The sequence below is a fragment of the Prunus dulcis genome, chromosome 5 (genome assembly GCF_902201215.1).
Source record: "Prunus dulcis chromosome 5, ALMONDv2, whole genome shotgun sequence".
Taxonomy (NCBI): Eukaryota; Viridiplantae; Streptophyta; class Magnoliopsida; order Rosales; family Rosaceae; genus Prunus; species Prunus dulcis.
Window position 1 is genome coordinate 16038135 of NC_047654.1, and position 21784 is coordinate 16059918.

Consider the following 21784-nt stretch of genomic DNA (forward strand, 5'->3'; position numbering starts at 1 on the left):
GTCCGACTGCCCGAATACATGACAGCTCCCCTTTGGTTCGGACTTTTGTGGGCCGACACACATATATATTGAATTGAGAAAAAAAATATTAAGATTAACACATTAATCGTTAAGCTTATCAAAACCTTTTTATCATTAGAGCATCTTCAATACCAATTTTAAATTTTAAACTTGATAGCTTCTGTGGTAATTTGATATACTGTCAAGTATTTCTTATGAAATAATTGTATTAATTTTCAGGGCTTAGAATTGGCTCTAAATTAATCTATTTTACAAATAAGCAAACTCCCAACTTAAGTGCAAGAAGGCGAATTTACTATCTTAATCAACTGGCCAAACCGATGTCGGCCAAAAAAGTAGACTAATTTAATTATACAAACAGAAACAAATGAAAAAATCCAAATTTTTTAAGCCGCGTCGCACAATCAAAGAGCTCAGTTTTGGATGATTTTTCTACAAAATGCTGCTGCGTTTTATGACTGGCTGCTCTTGCCCTATAATTTAAATGCGGTGAAATTCCGGATAAGCTCAAATTCAATGGGCACTGGAGCCGAAATACATAGGCCCATCATTGTGTAGGAGTACGAGAGTAGGATTGGGCTTCAAGAACAAAACTTCAATTAAGAAAAGCTGAAGTCAACAAAGTAGCACATGGAAATTAAACTGAATAACAAAGGAAGCCATGTTCATGGTAAAAGTGACAGGCACAACATAAAATATCAAAATCCTTCCTATATCTGCTCTCAATCAAACTTTAACTGCAAAAAGTTTATAACCATTTTGCATCAATAATCAAAGACTTTCAAGTAAATCTCTTAGATTGCAACAGCAATCCGTCCAGCAACTTGGTCGAGATCCCGCTGGCCATTGGATGTGATTTTCCTTCCTCTGAAACACAGGAACACAATTAGTTCAATAGCCAAAAACTTTAACTCATGTTGTTGTTGTTTGTCATAATCACAGCCCTACCCCAAAAATTTATATACGACACTGATGAAAGAAACTCACCCTTTGGAGTCAAGGTCAATGATGTTCATCTTCTGCAATTGTTGAAGTATGTGACGAGCAACAGCGCCACTGCTTTTACAGAAGTGGGGTGGGCGACTGCCATTCCTCCTGCTCCCTCCATAAATCCTGCGGAAGGCACCAACACCAAGACCACCCCTCAAGTAGATTTTCCTTGCCATGGATGCTACAAAGAAAATTGATTTAAGATAAGCAGATGCACAGTATACAGTTTAGTCAGGCAACAATTGTTGGAGTTTTTGTGTGTGTGCATATGTGGAGAAAGGGAGAGAGAAGTCTGCATACCAGATCTAATATAGTACCAATCAGGGTCATACGGAGCAAGCTCCTTGAATGTACCAGTCTTCACAATATCCGTCCAGTCAGGAAGCTCAATCTATTAGGAAGAACAAACAAAAACATGAGAAGAGAATCCACATTGAAAAGGGACATAGCTAGAAAAAGCAACTGCTAGTGAACGAGGAAAGAGGAACTTTCAAAAACAAAGGTTCATCAAACAAGTGAAAGACACTAAACGATTGAAATGATCCACAGTCAACACCGGCAAAGACACATCTACATTCAAAGTCACTTGACTATTAGCACTTCTCTTTTTAATTTTCAAAATAAAAACATCTACATAAAAAGATTATGAAAGAAAAAAACAAAAAACTGCTAGCAAAGAGTAAGTAAAAAATTGTAGCACCATCAACAGCAACAACTAGGTTTTTTCATAAAGTTATAGCAACCATTACAAGTACCCATAACGCACATTGTATGCCACCTATGTTCACTAAAAAACACTGAGAAACAGAACATATTACAACATGCTTAAAACAAGTGATATTCTTGAAACAGAGCCTTAAGGGACCAAAACAACACAAGACAGATATGGCATCACAATTTAATACCCTCAGTCCACCAGCACCATTGGATAGAGAAAATGGCATATGCAGTTAAGTTCTTTTTTCTTTTTTGAGGAATTATCATCCAATAATTTGGCTTTCTCATTATAAGCCAAAATCAGTTTCCTCTATTAAAAAAACTACATCTTTAACAACTCAAGAAAAACCAAAATTGACCCATATAATAGATCCAACGAATCCCACCAACGCAGCCTCCCATTTCATTTCTTCCCCCACTAATAACACTTACTTCATCATCTTATTTTCACAAAATCGCTTTCCTAAGGGAATTGTCAACATGGGTCCTCCTGAAACTGAACACAAACTCTTTCCCTCTCACCCACCTAGACTAACTCCCAATCAAAATTAATATACAAACTATCATAAATTTTTATGTTGCAGAACCAAAACTGAACCTAAAAGTTCGAATTATCTAAGCTTGCAATATCTGCATCCCTACATTATTACATACACGACTAATACTGACAAAATACGTATACAAATATATAAGGAGAGGGAGAGAGAGAGACTGACTTTGCCAGAGCGTTTCAGGTGAGCAGCGTAGGCCTTGACGAACACATGAGGGGACACGTCTTTTACTGTTCTTGCCGTCTCCATTTTCAGATTATGTAAAGCTTTGCTTCTTCCTCTACTTCTTCTGCTGCTTACTGCTGCGGCGGAGCTCACCTCCGAGTCTTCTGACTTGTGCGTATGAGAGGAGTGTAAGCGAGGTTTGGGATTAGGGTTTTATTTAGTTTGGGCTACGGAGCCTAAACCCGCAACTACATATTTACCCCTACCCCCATTTGTTATTTTCTCTCTCAGTTAGATTCATGGATTGGGCTTTTTCTTCTTCAAGTTTTCCATATTTGGGACCAACCAAAGCAGTTTTGGGCTCAGGCTTGCAGATTTATTTTCTATATATTGTGGCCCAAGCTCGAATGATAAAGATTAAGAATACTTTATTATGTTTTCGGTCTACGTGGAGGTGGGCTCAATTTTGCCACATCGCCTTTTTAGATTCACGTCATCAATTTTGACAGTTTTTTAGAATCACTTCTAAACGAGCCTGTAATGAAAATGATGATAGTCAATGTTGAACACAATACCTTGATCACGGGCTAAATTGCAATTTGACTATAGCTTTGAAGTCACTGCTAAAAATAAGCCTTTTTATTTTTTGTTTTTTGTTAAAATACCCAAATTCTTGACTGACTAGGTCTCTCAGTTTTTTTTTTTCAACATATATCGCATTGGAAAAACAGAGTCAAAAACTAAACACCACTCTAAGCTCAACATCTTCCAAGTATACACACATACACAAGAACGATAAACAACAAAAAGAGAAAAAAGGTGAATTGGGTTCTGTCTTTGTAATCAAAAAGAGTCCTACTAGGATTCAATTACCACCTATACATATATATAAGTTAATTCAGCCTTGATTTACTTGAGTTGTTTTGCCAGCCATTTTCTTGATCATTTCTTCCAAGTGATGATCAAACGGTCCACGATATATATACATGGAAGCAGAACATGGACAAGAAGCAATGATGAGCTCAGGCCAGCTGCCAGTGGGATTTAGGTTTATGCCAACAGATAAGGAGTTGGTCACTCACTATCTAATGAACAAGGTGTTTGATAGGCCTGTGCCAGCTGCTGAGGCAATTCAGGACATTGACGCAACCCAATTCTACAGCACCCATCCGAAGAATCTAGGTAATAATTTTCTACCTTGTTATATTATATTATATCGATATGTATGTATGTATGTATGTCTTTGTTTCAGGTAAACCCTAGCTAGCTGGGAGGAAGACGGTGAGTTGGTGATTATCTTGATCCTGAAGCTATAAGCCTATTTTAGGTCACACACATGCAATGACATATAAAATTACAAATTTTAAGTGATTCTCGGTGTAATATTAATATATTAATTGCATATGCAGTGACATTCTCCTGTGGAGAGAGAGAGTGGTTCTTCTTTATCCATGAAGACGACGAAAATTGCAGTCCAAGTGCCCAAGGAAGAAGAAATATTCGAGTAGTTGGAAATGGGGTAGGGTTTTGGAAACCAAATGGATCAGAAAACCCTATCCACAATGAAGATGGCAATGTCTATGCCTCCAAGATCTTTCTCACTTACTTTTCTGGAAGTCTCAGGAAAGCAAAGAAAACACATTGGAAAATGGTGGAATACCATTTGCACTCAGACTCTCACACTGAAGCAGAGTACCAAGGTGAAAAATTAACACTAAGTAAAAAAATAAAATTATTACTTAAAATTAACAAACAAACAAAAAGAAAGTGAGAAATATTGAATCATTTGGCATAAGAAAAATGTGTTATGTGGCTATTGTCTTTCTATTTGTATCATCTTTACCAATCACCTCTCTAATAGAGGCGGCCCCACAAGAGTATATAGGACACAACGAGTTTTAATTTTTGTAATTTTCTTTATTTAAAAAATTAGTTTTTACTAATTTAATCTCATTATATTAAATTGTGGTTTTTTAGCAATTAAGTTAACTAAAATTATTTTCAGGGTTTTTAAATTTTTACGTTTTGAGTAGTCTTGATTTATATATCTAATATAGCTGCCAATGCCATTTAGTTTTTCATATTAACTCTATTAGTTTTGGACGCAGTGCAGAGAAGAGAATGGGTATTGGGCCAACTGAAAAGAGGAAATGCTTACAATGGTCTTTGAGGATTGAGGATTGAGGATTTGTGGATTTTTTTATTTATTTTATTTATTTATTTTATTTATTATTTCTTAATCATTTATTGTTTAAATAATACAGGCAGCCAAAAGCAAAGTACTTGATTATTTATTCTTTAATTAAAGTATATAGAAGTCTAATCTTCTATATATATTTTTTGGAGCTGCAATAAGGCTGCAATAAGCATTTTATGACTGTAAATGACGACATGTATTTATATACTATTTATGCTTCATTGCTTCATGTGTTCAATGAAACGTTCCAAATTATTTGCAGAAGATCCTCCTCCACTGATGCTCTCTTCCGCCATTTGTTTGAGCTTTGTTGCATTTGCTTTTATACCTTCATCAGCAAGCAAACCATCCAATTTTCTTCTGATTTCATGCCTTGTAACAATCCCATAATCATCTGGGTTCAAGCACAAGCCAACTTTGTAACCATTACATATGCAACTGCGGTTGTAAAACTGATCTGCAAAATAAGGCCAACAGAGAAATGGAACCCCCATGCTTATGCCATCCATGGTTGAGTTCCAGCCACAATGGGTCAAGAAACAAGCAATAGCTGGGTGAGCCAGCACCTTTTCTTGAGGTGCCCAGTGAACCATCTTCCCATGGTTAGCCACTCTCTTTTCATACCCGTCTGGGAATTTGGCAGAAGAGCCATTGATGAGGTCTGATCGATTCACCCATAAGAACGGTCGACCAAGAAGTTCAAGGCCTAATGCTAGTTCATCAATTTGGTGCTGGCTGAACATGGAGCTGCTGCCAAATGCAACATAAACAACTGATCCAACCGGTTGCCTGTTGAGCCAGCCCAAGCAAGTTGAGTCCTCTGGCCAAAAGTTCCCGGCAGGTTTTCCATTTGCAAGTAATGGACCAAGTGGAAACATGTTTGGGACTAAATCACCAACAGAGGGGTTGAGCTCCTGAAACCAGTTACACAGAAGCCAGTCACTTTTTTTCACATTCTGGTGAATGGCAAAGAAATGCTGGAACATGATCTTCTGTGTTGACTCGTTCCCGGGATAACTCCACACAATGTCAGCGCTAGTCACAGGGGGCAGGTCTGATGATAGTTGAACCTTATTCCTCTTCATTGTTGGAGTTCCTACAAAAGTTCAATTTTGTAATCAGATAGATCATCAGTAGAAAAGAGATAGATATAAAGATATGATATGTAGTTCAAACTAGAATAAGTATAAAGATCAACTAATTTGTATAGCTTTCATCAAAGACTTAGTTGCGTACCATTGGAGTCTATAACCCCAGCCTCAATAAGCCTTCGAATGTTGAGTGTCAAGGCCAAAACTCCTGGTGCAGATGGCCAGAAGAGTGCTGACTTAAGCTCCATCTTCTCCGCAATCTCCAAAGCCCAACCAAAAACTGCATCGGCTACGACACAGGTCACCTGATTACCCTCCAGGTTGGCCTTGTTTAACAAATTTTCCACATGACCAGGCATGACTTTGAATACACTCTCACCCATCTTACATTCATCATTTCGCACATCTTCTTTGGGTAATCCATCAGGGACCGCGACAAGCCTGACCTGATCATACTGCTCACCATCCAATTCCGGATGTGCGGCCACCAGACTTGCATGTACAAACTCTGTTATCACAAGTGTGACCTTGATTCCACGACCAGCAAATAGGTATGCCAACTTTATGAATGGTGCAACATGCCCTTGTATAGGGTATGAAACAAGTAGCACATGGATAGAATTTTCTTGAACATGTCTTTGTTCCATGTTTCTTATTTGTTTTTCCTCACACTTTCTGTATGGTTTTGTCTCAAATAGAAGTAAAAATAAAGCACAAGTAAAAGAGAAGAAGAAGAGACTATGAGCTCAAAATATGCAATCGCCCTTTATAAAGGGTAAATGGCATGCTTTCTCCACTGGTTTAGATATTTCAGTCATTCTTTTTAAGGAATATATATTAGTTTCTAAAGTAGCATTCAGCCATTTCTGGTGTTTGTTATGCAAAAATCCAACATCAGCTTTGCATGAAAGCTTATAATATACTTGATAGTACTCATTCATCCTTGATGTAAGAAGTTTCTCTGCCAGATATTGTGAAGAAAAAAAACTATTTTGAAGGCTGAAATTCATGGGAACAGTATGTCAAGTGAGGCCATAGACTGCCATAGTATTGAAATCTAATAAAAGAGAAAACTAATTTTACAGTACGATAATTATTGGCTATAACATCTTTTACTAATATTCATGACATGACACAAAAGAAGAGAACACAAAACATTCAGCACATAAACTATTTCCCATAACATAAACATTCAGCACCTTCCATATTGCTATAAGCACATTCAATAATGGAGGAGGACGAGGAGGAACTTATCACCCTCAGCTGTATGCTTTTTATAAATAAATAAATAAAAAAGCATCCCAAAATATAAGGATCATGATTTCAAATATATTATAGTATGATGAAATTGCATCGAAAAAAATGTGCACATTAACCTAACCAATAGATTGGTTTGATGAATGTGCAGCAACAATCATTCCCATTACAATGAAATATAATCCTCAAACAATTGTATAATAAAGTGCCAGTTAATTTGACATGGTAGGGCTATAAGCCTCTACATAGCCCATCTCTTTGAGTTCAAAAGGATCACTAGCATGAGAAAACACCAAAAGACAGATGAACTGCAGACTAGGAAGGAATTAAAAACTTCAATAGAATAGATATAAGAAGCACATTAGTTTGCCTTCATATTGGTCCATCAAACTTCAACAACAGTTTGCATCTAGAAAAACAAAATCATAACTAGATAAAGAAAAACCGCTTAGTATTACATCTAAACTCTTTCGTCCAAGGAGTTTCAACTCTTTTGTGTGCCCGGACGAGGAGGTCCAAAGTAGTTGGTTACCAATCCCATAATAGCAAACCTGTTATTGAGACAAAAGACAGAAAAGGGAAGGCTTCAGAATAGAACAGATGACAAAATTTACAATCCCATCACATTCATTCAAGAAGAATGAAATAAACCCATAAATTATGGTGAATACAAGTAGCATTTGAGCGTAACAGACTCACTATATTCAGCTAAAGCTGAGATTTTTAATTTTGAATCTCATAGAAAAGCAAAACTTCTTCAGAAACTATTGTTGTGTAGCTTTGATAAATTAATAGATTACACACAAAATACATGAGACATTTAAGTAAATAAGCAAAAAAAAAAAAGGAAAAAAAAGAGTGAAAACATAGATGAGAGAATTAGGAGAAAGAGTTGAACTGACATCATGGCCATGGAGATCTGTTTGATATCGTTTTCAAGGTTCTTCATGTTGACCAGTGATTGAGCACAGAATATGATGGCAAGCCACGAGCACAGCTTATACTGAAGCAAGCATATTCAATATTCTAAATTCAATCGAAAATCACCAAAATTAATTAAAGAGAGTGAGAGAAGGGGGGGGAGAGAGAGAGAGTACGGACACGAAACATGACGCCGGCGATACCGAAGACGACGGCGATCAAACCGGAGTAATCCACTGGAAGATCTTGCGGCGCCACCGCTGACGGCACGTAGCGCTTCGCCGCAGATGGCTGACGCGGATCATTGGCCGTCGATGACATCTCTCCTCCTCTAATGATCGAATCTGCTCTGGCTTTATTTTTTTGGTACCAGTTTTTGAGACGTTGGATGTGGAAAGATCTCAACGACAAAATTTGAGATATCAAGCAAGAGTCGAAATGAAATTAAAATAGAAAAAGTCAATACTACCCTCAATGCTCTTTGTAATGTGGTAGGATAGAAGCGACATTCTCTTAATTCTTCGTAAATTAAAATGACCCATACGTGTGCCAATTGGTGAAACTCTTGTTAACAATGTGGCTTTCTTAGTTTGATTAGAATTTGAATTTGAATGATTTTTCCTTTATCTACAGGTGTAAATCTCAACTGGATTAAACCCACTTTAATTTTGGGCTTCAGTTCTTTAAACCATTTGTCAACATCAACACGCAAAAGCAGCGACCATCTAAATATTTTGCATCAAAATAGACTCTTCTATATTCGAAAAGATAATGCAAAGACTGGAGCAGACTCATCTTATGGACAATCTCAGAAAATGTGGCAGAGGAGCTTCTTCAGAGCTTATATCGGAACTGAATTTGAAACCAGCCGCAAATTTATATTGCATATCCGGCAAACAAAAGAAAAAAAAAAAAGAGGAAAGAAAATCCCAAAATCCTCATCCAAGTCCATACCATTCAGTTGGAAACTACCCAAACTTTTACACGGTTCGTCGAAAGTAGGTAAGAATCCTTTCAGGACTCGGACAAGTTTATGGCCAATGACCGCCTTACAATCCGTGGCGGATGCAAGATTTATTTTTACTTCGAAACCGTAGGGTCAACGTGTAAAAGTTTCTATGTTTTTTTTTAGACAAAAATAACTCCAAAAATTAAAAATTGTAACACTTTCATTCAAATTAATGGTAAAACACAAACCCCCTTTCAGTACACACACTCGTGTGTTCTACGACTTTAATTGGCTCATGAATATGTTCCTCTTTTTGTATCTGTTAACTTTTAATTTTGAACCTAGTTTGGGTTTAACACATAAGTTTACTGACATGGAAAATCACGATGATCAAGGGAGCAACTACAATTTATTTCTTGTTGATAAACCAAATGCGGCTAATCAAATTGACAAAAGTGATCAAAATTCGATTACTTGGCTGGGTTGTCAATTCAACTTAGCAACCAATATGGCCTTCATAGGCTAAAATGCATGTCAAACAGCATGTCCAAGCTTGTTTAAGCACGAAAAAAAATTGGGTTCCGCTTTGATTCTAATGATAGGCAAGGCGGCAGGCCAGGCGTTTAAAAAACAAAAAGGAAGCCAACGCGCGCATCTGGGATTAAACCAATGCAGAGACAGCAGCAACTGGTTGGGTCATTTCGTCGAGCATTTGGTGGGCACCTCAGGGTCCCCCACCAACGTCTCAAGGGGTCATCAGCGAAGATTCTCGGGGAGTTTTCCGGCGTCCATGGGGTCATGCGACCCCATTTGTCCCTCTGTGGGTCCGCCCCTGCTTACAATACACACAGTTCCCTCCAGAGGCCTCTCTCAGGTTTCAACATTGTGCAATAACAAATGTGTAACACGTAACTACTAGAACAAGATGAAGAAACAGGACCCAGTATCAACTCGGCAAGCAAGATACATTGCCTACAGTAATTTTCAAAAATGATGCACAAAGGCACCCCTAAATTTTGAGGAGAATATTCTGAAATCTAAAAGTGCTACAACACATGAAGGACAAAGGAAACAAAACTTCTAGTGAAAGAAAAAAGTTAAGACCATATATGCAAATGGTTATGCAACAACAAGCTGGCTCACCCTCAAAACTAAAACGAAAGCAGAAACGTACGTATTATATACACTGCTTATCTAACATACTAATAAAGAGTTAACCACTGTTTCAAACTTGGTTATCGAGTTCCAATCCCACTGATCAGATGTTAACCAGACATCATTTATTCTTTTGGCTCTGAAACTAGTGGCACACAAGAAGCATGATAAAGCAGGCAGCATATTATGGACTACCCTCTCTTTTATGCCTGCTGTAGAAGTCATGGTAAATCAAGTAGGGATACCAAGGGGAACCTAAAACAAATCGAAGAGGGATTCCAACATCACTAAAACCAGGCCACTTCATAAACCACCCAGAAGAATAAATCCCCATTGACTTTTGCACAACTGAACCGAAATCCAGATAAAATTTCTCTTACTTCTTTAAAAACTTAAACAAGTCACCAAATAACTAATTAACTAACATTCTTTAGGGCCAACCTCTTAATTCTTGCTTTTACCCAAAAAGTATTCTTAATTTTAGCAATAAGATTGAAAATTTCAGAACTTAAGACCATAGAGTCCCTCTTCTCATAATTCTTAGTTGGTCCAAAATCAAGGTAAAACCTCAATCGATGAATTTCCCATGCTTAGGATTGTGAACAAGAACACATGATTACTTGAATTACAGAAGTGTGTACAATTTTGAGTAATGGGACTGCGCTTCTATCCTCCCCCTTTAGCTAAAAAATGATGGGGCATCGCAGTTCCTTTCTAGACTTTCACAGTATACATAGACCACCTTATATTTTTCAAAATTGACATCAATGGTCCATAGCGCAAAGAACTAAAAGTCTCCGTTGCTTATGAAGGAGACAATCTAGAATTCATTCTTCTCCTATATTCCCATTTGTGAAACTGCTGTTCTGAAGCATGTCCCATTAGATAGGGTGAAAGATAATGAACCAGCCAATCAAAAGGAATGTGGAGGCAAATGGCCGAGAGAGGGAAAAAGAATCAATTAATGATCAAAGTGAAAGACATTGTACCCTGTCTGGCAGATTTCTAGGCACTGGAAGTGCAGTAACATATCTCTGGGGGCAGGTTTTTTGAGCATTTGTAAGAGCATCAGAGGATGGTGAGGCCTCAGCCGCATCACCTTGTGCTCGCCCGTGGAACTTAGCAAAACGATTGATGACAGAAAACTTCTCCAGATCCTGGCTTTCCACTCTCAAGTCTAAGATTGAAGTTCTTTTGTCCAGTCTGCATCAGCAGAAGGAAGCATTACACTAGAGAACGAAAGAAAAAGAGAGGGACCACATACATAATAACCACAGGATGCCGATAAATAGTAGGCATCTATTATGTAAAGTGAAATATACAAAATTGTCAAAGCTATTAAGCAGAAACAGTGATATGAAGGAAATATTGAGGTCATGGAGGCTACCTCAACAAATCATTTTCTAGCTTCCTTGCTTTATCAACAAAGTCTTCTGCAACTTTTGAGAAGTATTGATGACCAATTTTCTCAGGTGTTTTAGGCTTCTCGGGCAAACTATAAATATTTTGAAAGACTTTAAAGTTAGCATGCACTGAATAATGCAAAATCTGTAAACCATTAAGTCATTGCCTTATTGGGAAAATTTAAATAATTTCCAGACAACTCTTACAGGTCAACACTGTCAGGAGGCAATGGAGTTTGAGAACCACTGCCAGAGCAGGAGATTGCACTGCAAGCATCGCCTAGTGCTAATCTGGACACAAAGTAAGCCACACTCTCATAGCATAAGCTAGCATCTGCAAAAAGAACTGCTGCAGAAGGAGGGCGAAGCAGTTGCTGCATAAGCTGTGTTGTCAAGACTAGCCTTCTTTTGGGCCTAAGCATTGGCAGTCTATCTTCAATTATTTCAGTTTCATCTTCGACCTGTCAACCCAATATGAAGCAATTAGAAATTAGAACTCTCCAAAAGAGCTACAGAATATCAGAGCTTAATCGTGAGCTTAGTGGTTGAGCCAGAAGCGAACCTTCTCAACCAGTCGGTTTGTTGATTGAGCCCAGTCTGTTTCCGCTGCACTGCAAGTATTATAAACCTTCCATATGTTAAAAAATCATGAAAGAAACAACATAAAATATTTCTCTGCTTAAATTAAAGATAACTAAGAACCAAAAATGAAAGGAGCATCTATAGTAATTGAGCAAGTGTCAAGCAAACTACCTGATATTCAGAAGCCTTTGGGAAAGCTTCGTCAGCTCTTTATGCCAAGGTGAAAGGTCAGATGTAGCACTTTTGCGCTTCTTTGGTCTTGCAACAATTAAACTTTCATCAGTTACATCAGAACGCGCAGCAGGAGGGGAAGGTAATTGCTCACTGGGAATAGGTACAGGAACTGAACTCTGCGGGATGGTAACAAGCTTACTAGCATCAGAAGTGGCACTAGCTTGCTCCATTGATTCCCGAGTGTGCGTATCATCACCTGGCTTTCCAGTAACAGAATGTTTTTCCAGAGACTTCATAGTGGTCCTCAGTGTATCATGCATTGGAAATATTTGCCCATTTTTAAAGGTTCCATATTGATCAAACCAGGATGGCGCCATCTGGGGGCTAACGTGAGACTGTTCACCTCTAAAAAACGATGCATTACTACTACTAGAGAAATTCTGAGAATCTTTCCGACTAAAAGTGAACGTATCCTGACAAGATGCATTTGAATTTCGAGTATCCCCAAGCTTGGATGAAAAGCTAAGCATGTTAGAATCTCCAGAGGGAACTGACATGTTATCAGCTGATGAATTCCTTTCCACATTATTATATCCATAAGATAATTGTGATCCTCCCTGGGCATCCACCTGCTGAGTCTCCACACCAGAATCTGGACCTTTCAATCTCTTCACACTCCGATCATTTCCATCAACCTCTGTACTTTTCATAGCCTGCACTTGGTCCTGCAAGGAATAACTTTGATGCAAGCTGTTATTTGGCCTTAAAGAGCGGCCAAAAGCTTCAATATCTCTCTGAGTAGCAACAGAGCTTGAAACAGATGCCTCAAAAAAATTATTTGTAAAGGATTCTTTTCCCTGTGACAAATTGATCTTTTGCGCACCCTGAATGTTCTCAGTTGATACTTGTTGCCCAGTACTTTGTTTGGGTGGTTGCTCTTTCACAGCAATGCTTTGCATGCTAGAAGAATATGCACCAAAGGCAGACATGCCATTCCCTCTTTCTCGAGTATCTTGCTCATTGAGCTTTGGTGATCCAGGGAAAGTTGTTACCACATTGTTATTTGTTTGAAGTTGGGATTTGAATAAATGTGAAGCAACATTGGAAGGTTCAGCACTTACTAAAGGTTGCTGAAATGGAACACTGGTCCATACGTTAGTCAAATCTTTAGAAAAAGCACCTTGATGGGGCATACCAGATGTAACACAAGGCTCAGAGACCGGCACAGCATCTGATTTCGGGATTTTTGGGGCAACAACTCTTGAATGGGATTGGTCAGCAATATTCAGATGGGATGCCTCTGCAGAGGCATGGTTATTCTGTGAAGTACTTCCAGGCATATCTGGCACTGGTGGCAGGGCAGATTGACTGGTTTGAGCCTTCTCACAAGAATCATCCATCTGTTTTGGTCGGAAAGCAAGCCTATCAAAAGGTATGTTAACAGACTGACTTGCCGTTACTTGTCCGCTAGAGCCAGCCATGTGCTGATTTTCAAGTTGACTTCTTGAAAGAGGAAAACCAGAATTAAAAGAAGCAGAAAAATTTCCCTGAACATTGTATGGTGAAGCCTTATTCCCTATCTGTCCTGAGGAACCAGAGATATTATTTCTAAATTCTCCTTGAGATGCTTCACGAGAAGAAGGCAATGACTGGACAGATGCTGCTGAGCCCAACCATGTATGACCCTTTTCTCCTATCTCAGAATGGACAGGAGACGAATTGAAAACTGCTTGTGAGGAGATCTGAGAAGACGAGGCATGGTCTGCAAATGGAATCCGCTGAGATGGAGGAGCCAGCTGTAAACCAAAACCTTGAGAAACAGATGACTGATTTCGATGAAGGTGATCTACAGATCCATCAGAAGTTTCCACTTCGGGCATCTCAGATGATGTATTGTGATCAGAGGAGCTGAAGTGTGTAGCATTGCCACCCTCCCTTGGTTGGTCCACCTTGTGAAGAAGTTCGAGCATATGTTGACTGCAAGGAATTAAAAATATCAGATCCCATGTCCTCATGCAAGTCTGTATATGAATGGTAGCAAATATTAAATTATGCAACTACCTTGATTGCGCAGCTTTGTTTGGGGGATTATTACCCGTGAATCTGTCAAAGGGAGTAGACGTACTGGGCACAAAACCTGGAAGCATATGTTTTGAAGGTTTCTCATCCAAACGTTTTGTGTCAGCCTGACAACCAGGTAAATACCCGAGCGGGTAGGAAATGTCAACTATACTTTACTTAAAGATATGATAGAATAAAAAATAAAAACAATAAGAAAAACCCAAAACAAAATATTTGAGATGAATTAAGAAAATCAAAAGTTAGAACTTTGTGCATCATTCTCAAATATAGCAAAACCTATCAATCACCTTCTCCATTTCCATAGAACTTCTATCAGTGTGACCAATAAATTTTGACTGCCCAAAACTCCCCTGGTCAGGACTTCTAAAAGCTCGAGGGACCTTCTGGGACATAGCCTGCGACTGTGTCACATGTTTTCTTCCATAAGAAGGCTCCACTTCAACATCCACATCTCCCATTGGATGATACTGAAACTTACGAGTTCCGGGGGGTCTTCGACCAGCAGTACTAGACGACTTTTGTTTGCTTCCAGGAAACACAGGGGAATCGCCAGCATCTGCGGCAACACTTTCCTTCAAACCACCAACTGAAGCTTGATGGTGTGCATTAGAGAAAAAAGTGTCATTTCTATTCAAGTTCTCCATATCATGCATTTCAACTGCTCCCTTGTCTAAGCAATGGTTCCCTGATGACTCCAAAATTAGAGGATTCTTATCCAGATGATGCTGATTTTTCCCCAGAACCTCATTTCCTTTAGAGTTCACTGAAGAATCAACAGTTTTCCAGAAATCATGATTGTTTGCAAGCTGTTTCTGGCTTTCTTGGTTGGCTCTTGCGGTGCTGGAATTTGATTTCGCAACATTGTTTGTGCCTGAACCCTCTCTATTCCTCTGTGGGCTTCCAATGGGATATTTTTCTTGTTCCAGTTCAGCATTTGAATCAGTCTTCCATGTACCAGCAGCATGGTTCATTTCCTCATGCATGTCTCTCTTGCGATCACCACCTGGAGCTGATTGTGATAAAACTTGATTCCCATGACTTTTCAGATTATTACCCCCATCTGTCGACATAGACTCACTAAAGGTCCAACCATTTAACATATTGAAAGGCTGGCCATCACTACTATGTGATGAAATGCTTTGTTGACGGTTCCAAGAACCCGAAATGCTATTTGCATTTATTTCTGCACCTGATGAATGACTAGTATTTCCATAATTATGACTACCTTCTGCAGATAAATTTTGTACAGGACTGCGATCCAACCATTTACTTCCTTGTTCAGGATTCTGTTGAATAAATCTCTGAGAAGAATCATTCCGAAAGACCTCACCTCGTTCATGCAAAGTTTTAGGCCCTGATTGCTGAAATCCCTGCACACTAGAAAAAGTACTACTTGTATTGGGCCTATGGACATCAGCAGAGTGTGGGAAAGGCCTATAATTCAAGTCAGAGGAAGAGTGCAAGTTGTTACTAGCCCAACCAGACTGTTGTTTGCTGGTATCACCAACACTTGAGGGCTGCTGATTCCCAGTTGGAGGTTCTTGATTTCGAAAACTCAGAGGCCACTCTTCCTGTAGCCCTATATCAGCACTAGAAGTTTCTGCTACTGCAGATTGCATAAGAGCACTCCAAGTCCCACTTTGTACAGAAGGAAGTCCTCCAAAAATGTCCGTACCATCCAACACATTAGGACCTCCCATTCCAACATTTGTGCTCCTGCCAAAGGCCTCCCATAGATTGTCATCTGAACCAAACAAAATCTTTTCTTCGGTTGGATCTAGTGTAGCCACATTCTGCGAGGGTGCAACCTGTATGACTGCTTTCTCTTGTGATGGTTCTGACAATCCAACTAGCTGTTGCCTCCCTTGGAATTCCTCCATGGGTTCATTTCTTTGCTGAGGATTTACTTGATTCAAGTTTTCCAAATTAAACCCACTATTCAAGCCTTCAGCAGCAGTAGGCCCAAACGTACTTCTCCCTTGAAAATCCTGTCTAGAAACCAGGGATCCATCTTGCATGCTAACCTGATCTGAAAATGCAGCATATTGACTACCTGGAAAGGAATTATTACGTGCCGACATCTGCTGCATTGCCGACTTGTCTATTTGAACATGAGGATATGAACCAGGTGAGCCACTTGTGCTAGTAATTGGAACCCCATATAGAGATTGATCAGCCTGTTGAGGAACAAAACCCATCAACTGTAATGTGTGGGCTTGTTGAGGGGACAATACATGTCCACTAGATGCCCCCTGCATAACAGGAGAAGCACCGCGCTGCAGCCAGTTTGTGTTACCTGCCACAAGATCAGGTGGCCATTGATTGTTAGATGCCTCATTGATCGGAACACCATTGATTAGAGCTGGTGAGTGGTTTCCAGCAGCCTGTCTTGTAATGGAGGAAGCCTGATTCGCAAGAACCTGTTGCCTTTCTAGTTGCTGAAGTTGTTGCTGCCTTTGAAATTCTTGAATTTGTGTGAGCATAACCTGTCGCTGTAATTGCTGCATGTCACTAATCCCTGACTGCTGCCTTGGCAAAGACTGCATCATGCTGGGATGTGGACCAGTCATTTGCTGTTGACCACCAAAAAAATCAAAACCAACGGGGGATTCTGAAGTTTCCATTCTCATTAAATTTTTTTTATGCTCAGGGCCACTTCCTCTCTGTGATTCAAGTATGGACAAGCCTCTAGATGTTAAATTTTGCCGATCAGATTCTGCATCCACTCCCAAAAAGTTAGCTTCATTCTGCCTTGTCTGAAACATCTGGTGCCCATGCACATAGCCATTAGGAGTTGGCTGTTGATTTTGAGACTGAATTCTGCCAGACTCAGGCCTCTGATTTGAGTGAATAAAATCCAAACCATGAGGCACATGCAAAGACTGACTCCCATGTCCTCTTTCAGAATCTGCTACTAATAAAGGAAGAGAGATGTTTAGAAACAGGTGATGGCTCCTCAAACACAAGAAAAACCATCCGCACCCCCACACCCCCAAAAAATTAAAAAACAACAACAAGAAGAAACAATAAATTAGAAATAAACTAATCAAGAGGTTAAAATAATCCTACCTGACTGCTGTACATTATAATTCTTTAAACTTGAATTAACTGGAGCTCCAATTTGTCTCTGACTCCCGACCCACAGGTTGTTACTTAGACCCGGCCAGTTCCCATCAACCTGTGGATGATGCTGACCCTGTGACAAGTTCTCTTGCCCGAAGAAATTGTGTACCCTGTCTCCAACTTCGTTTCTAGGCATAGATAATCCAGCCACAACTTTGCAGCAAAAATTTTTTGGAGAAAGAAACTACCTAAGGAAAATATGAATAGAGTTCAGAACTACCATATTCCTATGATTCTAAGAAACCATACAATCATACGAAATGTGACCAAACAAAATCACATTCAGAAACACACCTTGTTCCAGTATGATTTAGTGTTGCTCCAACTGCCATGTTCTCCACCAAAACTTATCCTGAATATAACCGTGTAAGGTGTTGTTAGGGACATAGCCATTAGATCATGTATTAGAGACATAATGACAGCAATCAATCTGGTATAGGCATCAAGATAATTCCTGTTATCCACGTCCAGACTATTGATGACAATCCAGAAACAACTCGGAGATAAAATCTGCCAAAAAATATGCACCAACTGAAACAGATAAAACTGATATGCAGTAAAGAGAAAACCTAGAGAACATATCTGCCTTCAAAAATTGCTTGTGGCATAAGAAATTGCCTCTAATTCCAACAAAATTACGGTTATGCACAATGTGACCTATATGACATCAACTTTATCCTTTATTTGTCCTATTGATTTGAGGTTGTGGCACAACTTTACCCTTAAAATTCCTGCTACTCCTTTCAACCCAAAAGCACAACATTTCTCAATGAAAAAAGAAGCATAGACAGAAGGAATCACCAAGTATAAATAACATTTCTCAAGGAATCACCCTATTGCCACTTGAGAAAGTTGTCTAATGACCTCAGAGTAATAGGGTAATTAAGGGAAAGGTTATCAGTGCTTTTATCCCCATCTTCACATAAATTGCATCATTTAATAGAAAACAGCGATTTTATTTATTGAAGAGAGAGAGAGAGAGAGAGAGAGAGAGAGATTAGAAAACAGGATGGACAAGAAATCCATCAGGAACACAGCAGAAACCCCAAAAAAAAGCCCTTCCAACCTCCAGAAATTTAGAAGAAAGTCAAACACACAAATCAAACTAATCTTTACTCAAATAAAGGATTTCAGGGAGGCCTGTCCCACAGCCTCAGCCTCAAATCCAGAAAGAATACATACCTCCACATGGACCCTATGATTGTGTTTGTCAAATTTCTAACTCTGAAAAAAAAAATCACTTGGGGATAACAGATTGAGTGGTTAAACCAATAAAAGTACCAGGACCTCGCTCAAAGATATGAAAAAAATGAAGTAAGGTGTACTCATGTGGTTTTCTCATTGCATACACTATATATGCCTGCAATATATAGACTCTTTTCAATATCCCCTAGTATCATGTCCATGTAATTCATTATTGAGAAAACTCAGCTTTAATTCCAAGATGGGTTCCATATGGTCTGCTCATTACATTACACTTGTCATTATAACAAATCACACAGCACCACTGTACGTCAATTAAGTTCACACACGCATGTAAATTTAATGGTGGGAAAATGCATACATCAAAAAGGAAATGGACTACTGCAAGAAATAATTTCAACCCTATATGTAAATAACAAAAGGTGCAATTATCCAATGATAACATATTTAAGGCATTAAATAAAATTAGACATTCTTCAAAGCAACAATAATCATAAACAAACCAAAAGGAACATACAATCGACAGGGTTCCTGCACTCTTGAGTGCCTCACAAAAAAAAAATGGTCAAGTGGGGTTAAACCAATGCCTCCGTATCGAATCAAACTGGAGGAAATCAGATACGTGAAATTTATGAACACAGCCCAAATCTGACATAATAGCCATTTCCTCCAATTGTATGCAGTAGGAAAAAAATGAAAAGGTTTTTTCATCATTTAGAACCCCCATGAAATGAAACCACACTAAACTAAGCCTGTGGAGAGGTTTCAATTTTGAAACTCAAAACTAACACCTGTGGAGAGGTTTCAATTTTGAAACTCAAAACTAACAGATACTCTTAAAATATCATTGCTAATTGTTTCCTTTTGTCCTCCATTTTCTGAGCAACCAAATGAATGCTAAAGCCGCATTTATAGCTAAAACATATGAGATCGAAATCAGAACACTGAAATTTTAACTGTATAAGCTTTAAAAGAGCTGCCCAGCAATAAAATGCCAAAACCCTACCGCAGATTTGCATCCATAACAAAAATGGTTCGTATGGACAGAAAATTAGGGTTTCTCGGAGATAAAAATGGATGGGAAACTCACAGTGACGCTGAGAGGCCCCCATTGAAGCTCGAAACTGATCCCCTGAGACTGTCAGATTGCGAAGCGTTAGGGTTTGAATCGGAGAGAAAAATGTATCTTTGAGCTCGGAGAGAGAGAGAGAGAGAGAGAGAGAGATAGAAAGTGATCGAAATAGTGCGAAATTTTCAACGAACTGTGGAACAAAACTGAGGTTCGGGACGAAGCTAAGGTTCGTAGGTCTCAGCTGGGTGGCTTTGATCCGAAGCTGAGGTGGGGAAGGGAGGCGTTTTTCGAAGGCCTTGGCCCTCGGGTGGGTTTCTGAAGAGTTGTTGAGGGTGAGCGTTAGGTAGTCCTGCAATTAAATTATGCCATGTGGCATCTTGGTCTGTGGAGCCAGCACGAAATTTCTCTTATAAAATATGAGAATTTGAAAAATCAGCCAAAAGGATAAATAAATAAATTTTAAACGAAATTAGAAACAATATCTAATTACTAATTACCAAAAAATTATCATTGGCTTCACCAAAAAAGAGAAATTATCTTTGGCCAAAGATTTTAAATGAATTTTTTAATTTATATTATATATATATATATCACCCTTGACTTAAGGCTGTCAATAGGTTATGTCATGTCACTGCCAAATCTAACCCATTTAATAAACACGTCATGTGAAGTTCGAGTCATGTTAAACATGTTATTAAACAAATAACGTGTCACATGTTTTAGAGGAGGCTAAATTCAAAATATATATTAAAATTAGAATGAGGAGAACAACTTAAGCTAAGGATTTTTATTTGGGTGGCTTAAAATTCGCTACCCCAAGTGCACGGTGGAATAGAATAGAACATGCCAATATTAAAATTTTAATAGTAAACCTTGACCTATCTCGGAAAAGTTTGTAGGTGGCGATGTTCCTGCTGAAAACAGAGGCAACAATACTGTTACTGTGAAGAGGCAGTGATTTTTTGTAAGTTTTTTTACTTTTTTTTTTTTATGTTTGATAGTATAAATATGCATGATTAACAATTTTCATGACGACAATCATACTTATTTAACATTCTAAACAGCCTAACCATGATTTTATTGACATAATGACGACAATGTTTATGTAGTTTACGTGCAATTAATAATAAAAATTAATAATAATGAAACATTTGATATTTAACATAATATGTAACACACTCACAGTGATCTCATCCATAAGTTTTTTTCTCTTGTCTTCAAAAACTTCACTCTAATAAGCATGCTCAATCGAACATATTTTTCAAATAGTGGTCCTAAGATCACGAGATAATAAACTAGTTTTCTCCTCATTAATAAGTTTATAACATATTGTATGAAAAACAACCTTAATCATCAACATCGATGTTGTTGCGGAAAATGAGGCAGCGATGTTGTTGCTGAAAATAAGGCAATGATGAAAAGTAATATCGGCTTTAATAATGGCTCCATAATTAGTATTGGCTATGAGGTATGTAACTCGGGCTAAATAGGTCAACTGCTTCCATAAATCTTTTAAAGCTATTACTATCGATAGCATGAAAAAGAATACCAGCTTCATACACTCATCAAGCCAAATATTGATGTACTACATGTGTTCTTTGCTTGAAAAGGGCATCATGGATATTTTGTTGTGGCATCTTCTTGCTTGAATTCATTGAACAATTAAGATTGATAGAGGATGCAAACCTATCCATAACCGAAGAAACAACGACTTTTTCCTTGACCCTACAACTTCAATGTCTTCCACTTCTTCTTCAATTTGTTGCAGCTCGACTTCTTCCCTCACTTCCCCTGAGTGTCTACTCTTTTGTCTCTTTTTATGTTTTTTACCTTTTTATGCGGCTTTAAATTTGGCTTTATCCTCATCCAAAGACCTTAGGCACAAGGCCATATTTCCCTTTATGTGAGATATGTGTTGCTTGATTCTATATTTTCCACCACTAACAACTTTCTCACACAACTTACACTTCAACTTACCCAAGTTCGTAGGCGGTGATTCTCCTGCTGAAAAAAGATGTTGCTACTATAAAGATGTAGTGATTTTTTTATAAGTTTTTGCACTTTTTTATTTTTATGTTTAATAATATAAGTATGTTTGATTAACGATTTTTACCATGACAATCGTACTTAT

General features: G+C 38.4%; 5 protein-coding genes across 8 annotated transcripts; 1 reads left to right on the forward strand and 4 right to left on the reverse strand.

The window, feature by feature from the left end:
* Positions 1-595: 595 nt before the first annotated feature.
* LOC117629277 (40S ribosomal protein S19-3) lies at positions 596-2665 on the reverse strand. Its single transcript, XM_034361820.1, has 4 exons — positions 2445-2665; positions 1312-1402; positions 1009-1192; positions 596-888 (listed from the first exon to the last, which is right to left on the reverse strand). Exons 1-4 carry the CDS (start codon positions 2526-2528, stop codon positions 816-818), a joined length of 432 nt encoding a protein of 143 aa, XP_034217711.1. The 5' UTR covers positions 2529-2665; the 3' UTR covers positions 596-815.
* Positions 2666-3450: 785 nt separating this feature from the next.
* On the forward strand, positions 3451-4626 carry LOC117628341 (NAC domain-containing protein 90-like). Its single transcript, XM_034360762.1, has 3 exons — positions 3451-3626; positions 3854-4144; positions 4553-4626. Exons 1-3 carry the CDS (start codon positions 3458-3460, stop codon positions 4612-4614), a joined length of 522 nt encoding a protein of 173 aa, XP_034216653.1. The 5' UTR covers positions 3451-3457; the 3' UTR covers positions 4615-4626.
* A 98-nt stretch (positions 4627-4724) lies between these two features.
* LOC117628340 (UDP-glycosyltransferase 83A1-like) lies at positions 4725-6978 on the reverse strand. Its single transcript, XM_034360761.1, has 2 exons — positions 5878-6978; positions 4725-5737 (listed from the first exon to the last, which is right to left on the reverse strand). The coding sequence occupies exons 1-2, from the start codon at positions 6377-6379 to the stop codon at positions 4860-4862; spliced, it is 1380 nt and encodes a 459-aa protein (XP_034216652.1). The 5' UTR covers positions 6380-6978; the 3' UTR covers positions 4725-4859.
* Positions 6979-7087: 109 nt separating this feature from the next.
* On the reverse strand, positions 7088-8361 carry LOC117628342 (protein Asterix). The gene is made up of 3 exons (XM_034360764.1): positions 8091-8361; positions 7892-7992; positions 7088-7540 (listed from the first exon to the last, which is right to left on the reverse strand). The coding sequence occupies exons 1-3, from the start codon at positions 8229-8231 to the stop codon at positions 7474-7476; spliced, it is 309 nt and encodes a 102-aa protein (XP_034216655.1). The 5' UTR covers positions 8232-8361; the 3' UTR covers positions 7088-7473.
* A 2157-nt stretch (positions 8362-10518) lies between these two features.
* LOC117627208 lies at positions 10519-19902 on the reverse strand. Of its 4 annotated transcripts, none has more exons than XM_034359168.1 (10): positions 19672-19902; positions 17673-17730; positions 17325-17566; positions 14543-17163; positions 14235-14359; positions 12171-14150; positions 11980-12028; positions 11625-11878; positions 11402-11509; positions 10519-11217 (listed from the first exon to the last, which is right to left on the reverse strand). In XM_034359168.1, exons 3-10 carry the CDS (start codon positions 17512-17514, stop codon positions 10983-10985), a joined length of 5562 nt encoding a protein of 1853 aa, XP_034215059.1. In that variant the 5' UTR covers positions 17515-17566; positions 17673-17730; positions 19672-19902; the 3' UTR covers positions 10519-10982. The 4 variants fall into 4 exon arrangements, with proteins under 4 accessions (XP_034215059.1, XP_034215058.1, XP_034215056.1 ...); XM_034359167.1 differs by having other exon boundaries at positions 14543-17166; XM_034359165.1 differs by having other exon boundaries at positions 14543-17169.
* Between the last annotated feature and the right edge of the window lie 1882 nt (positions 19903-21784).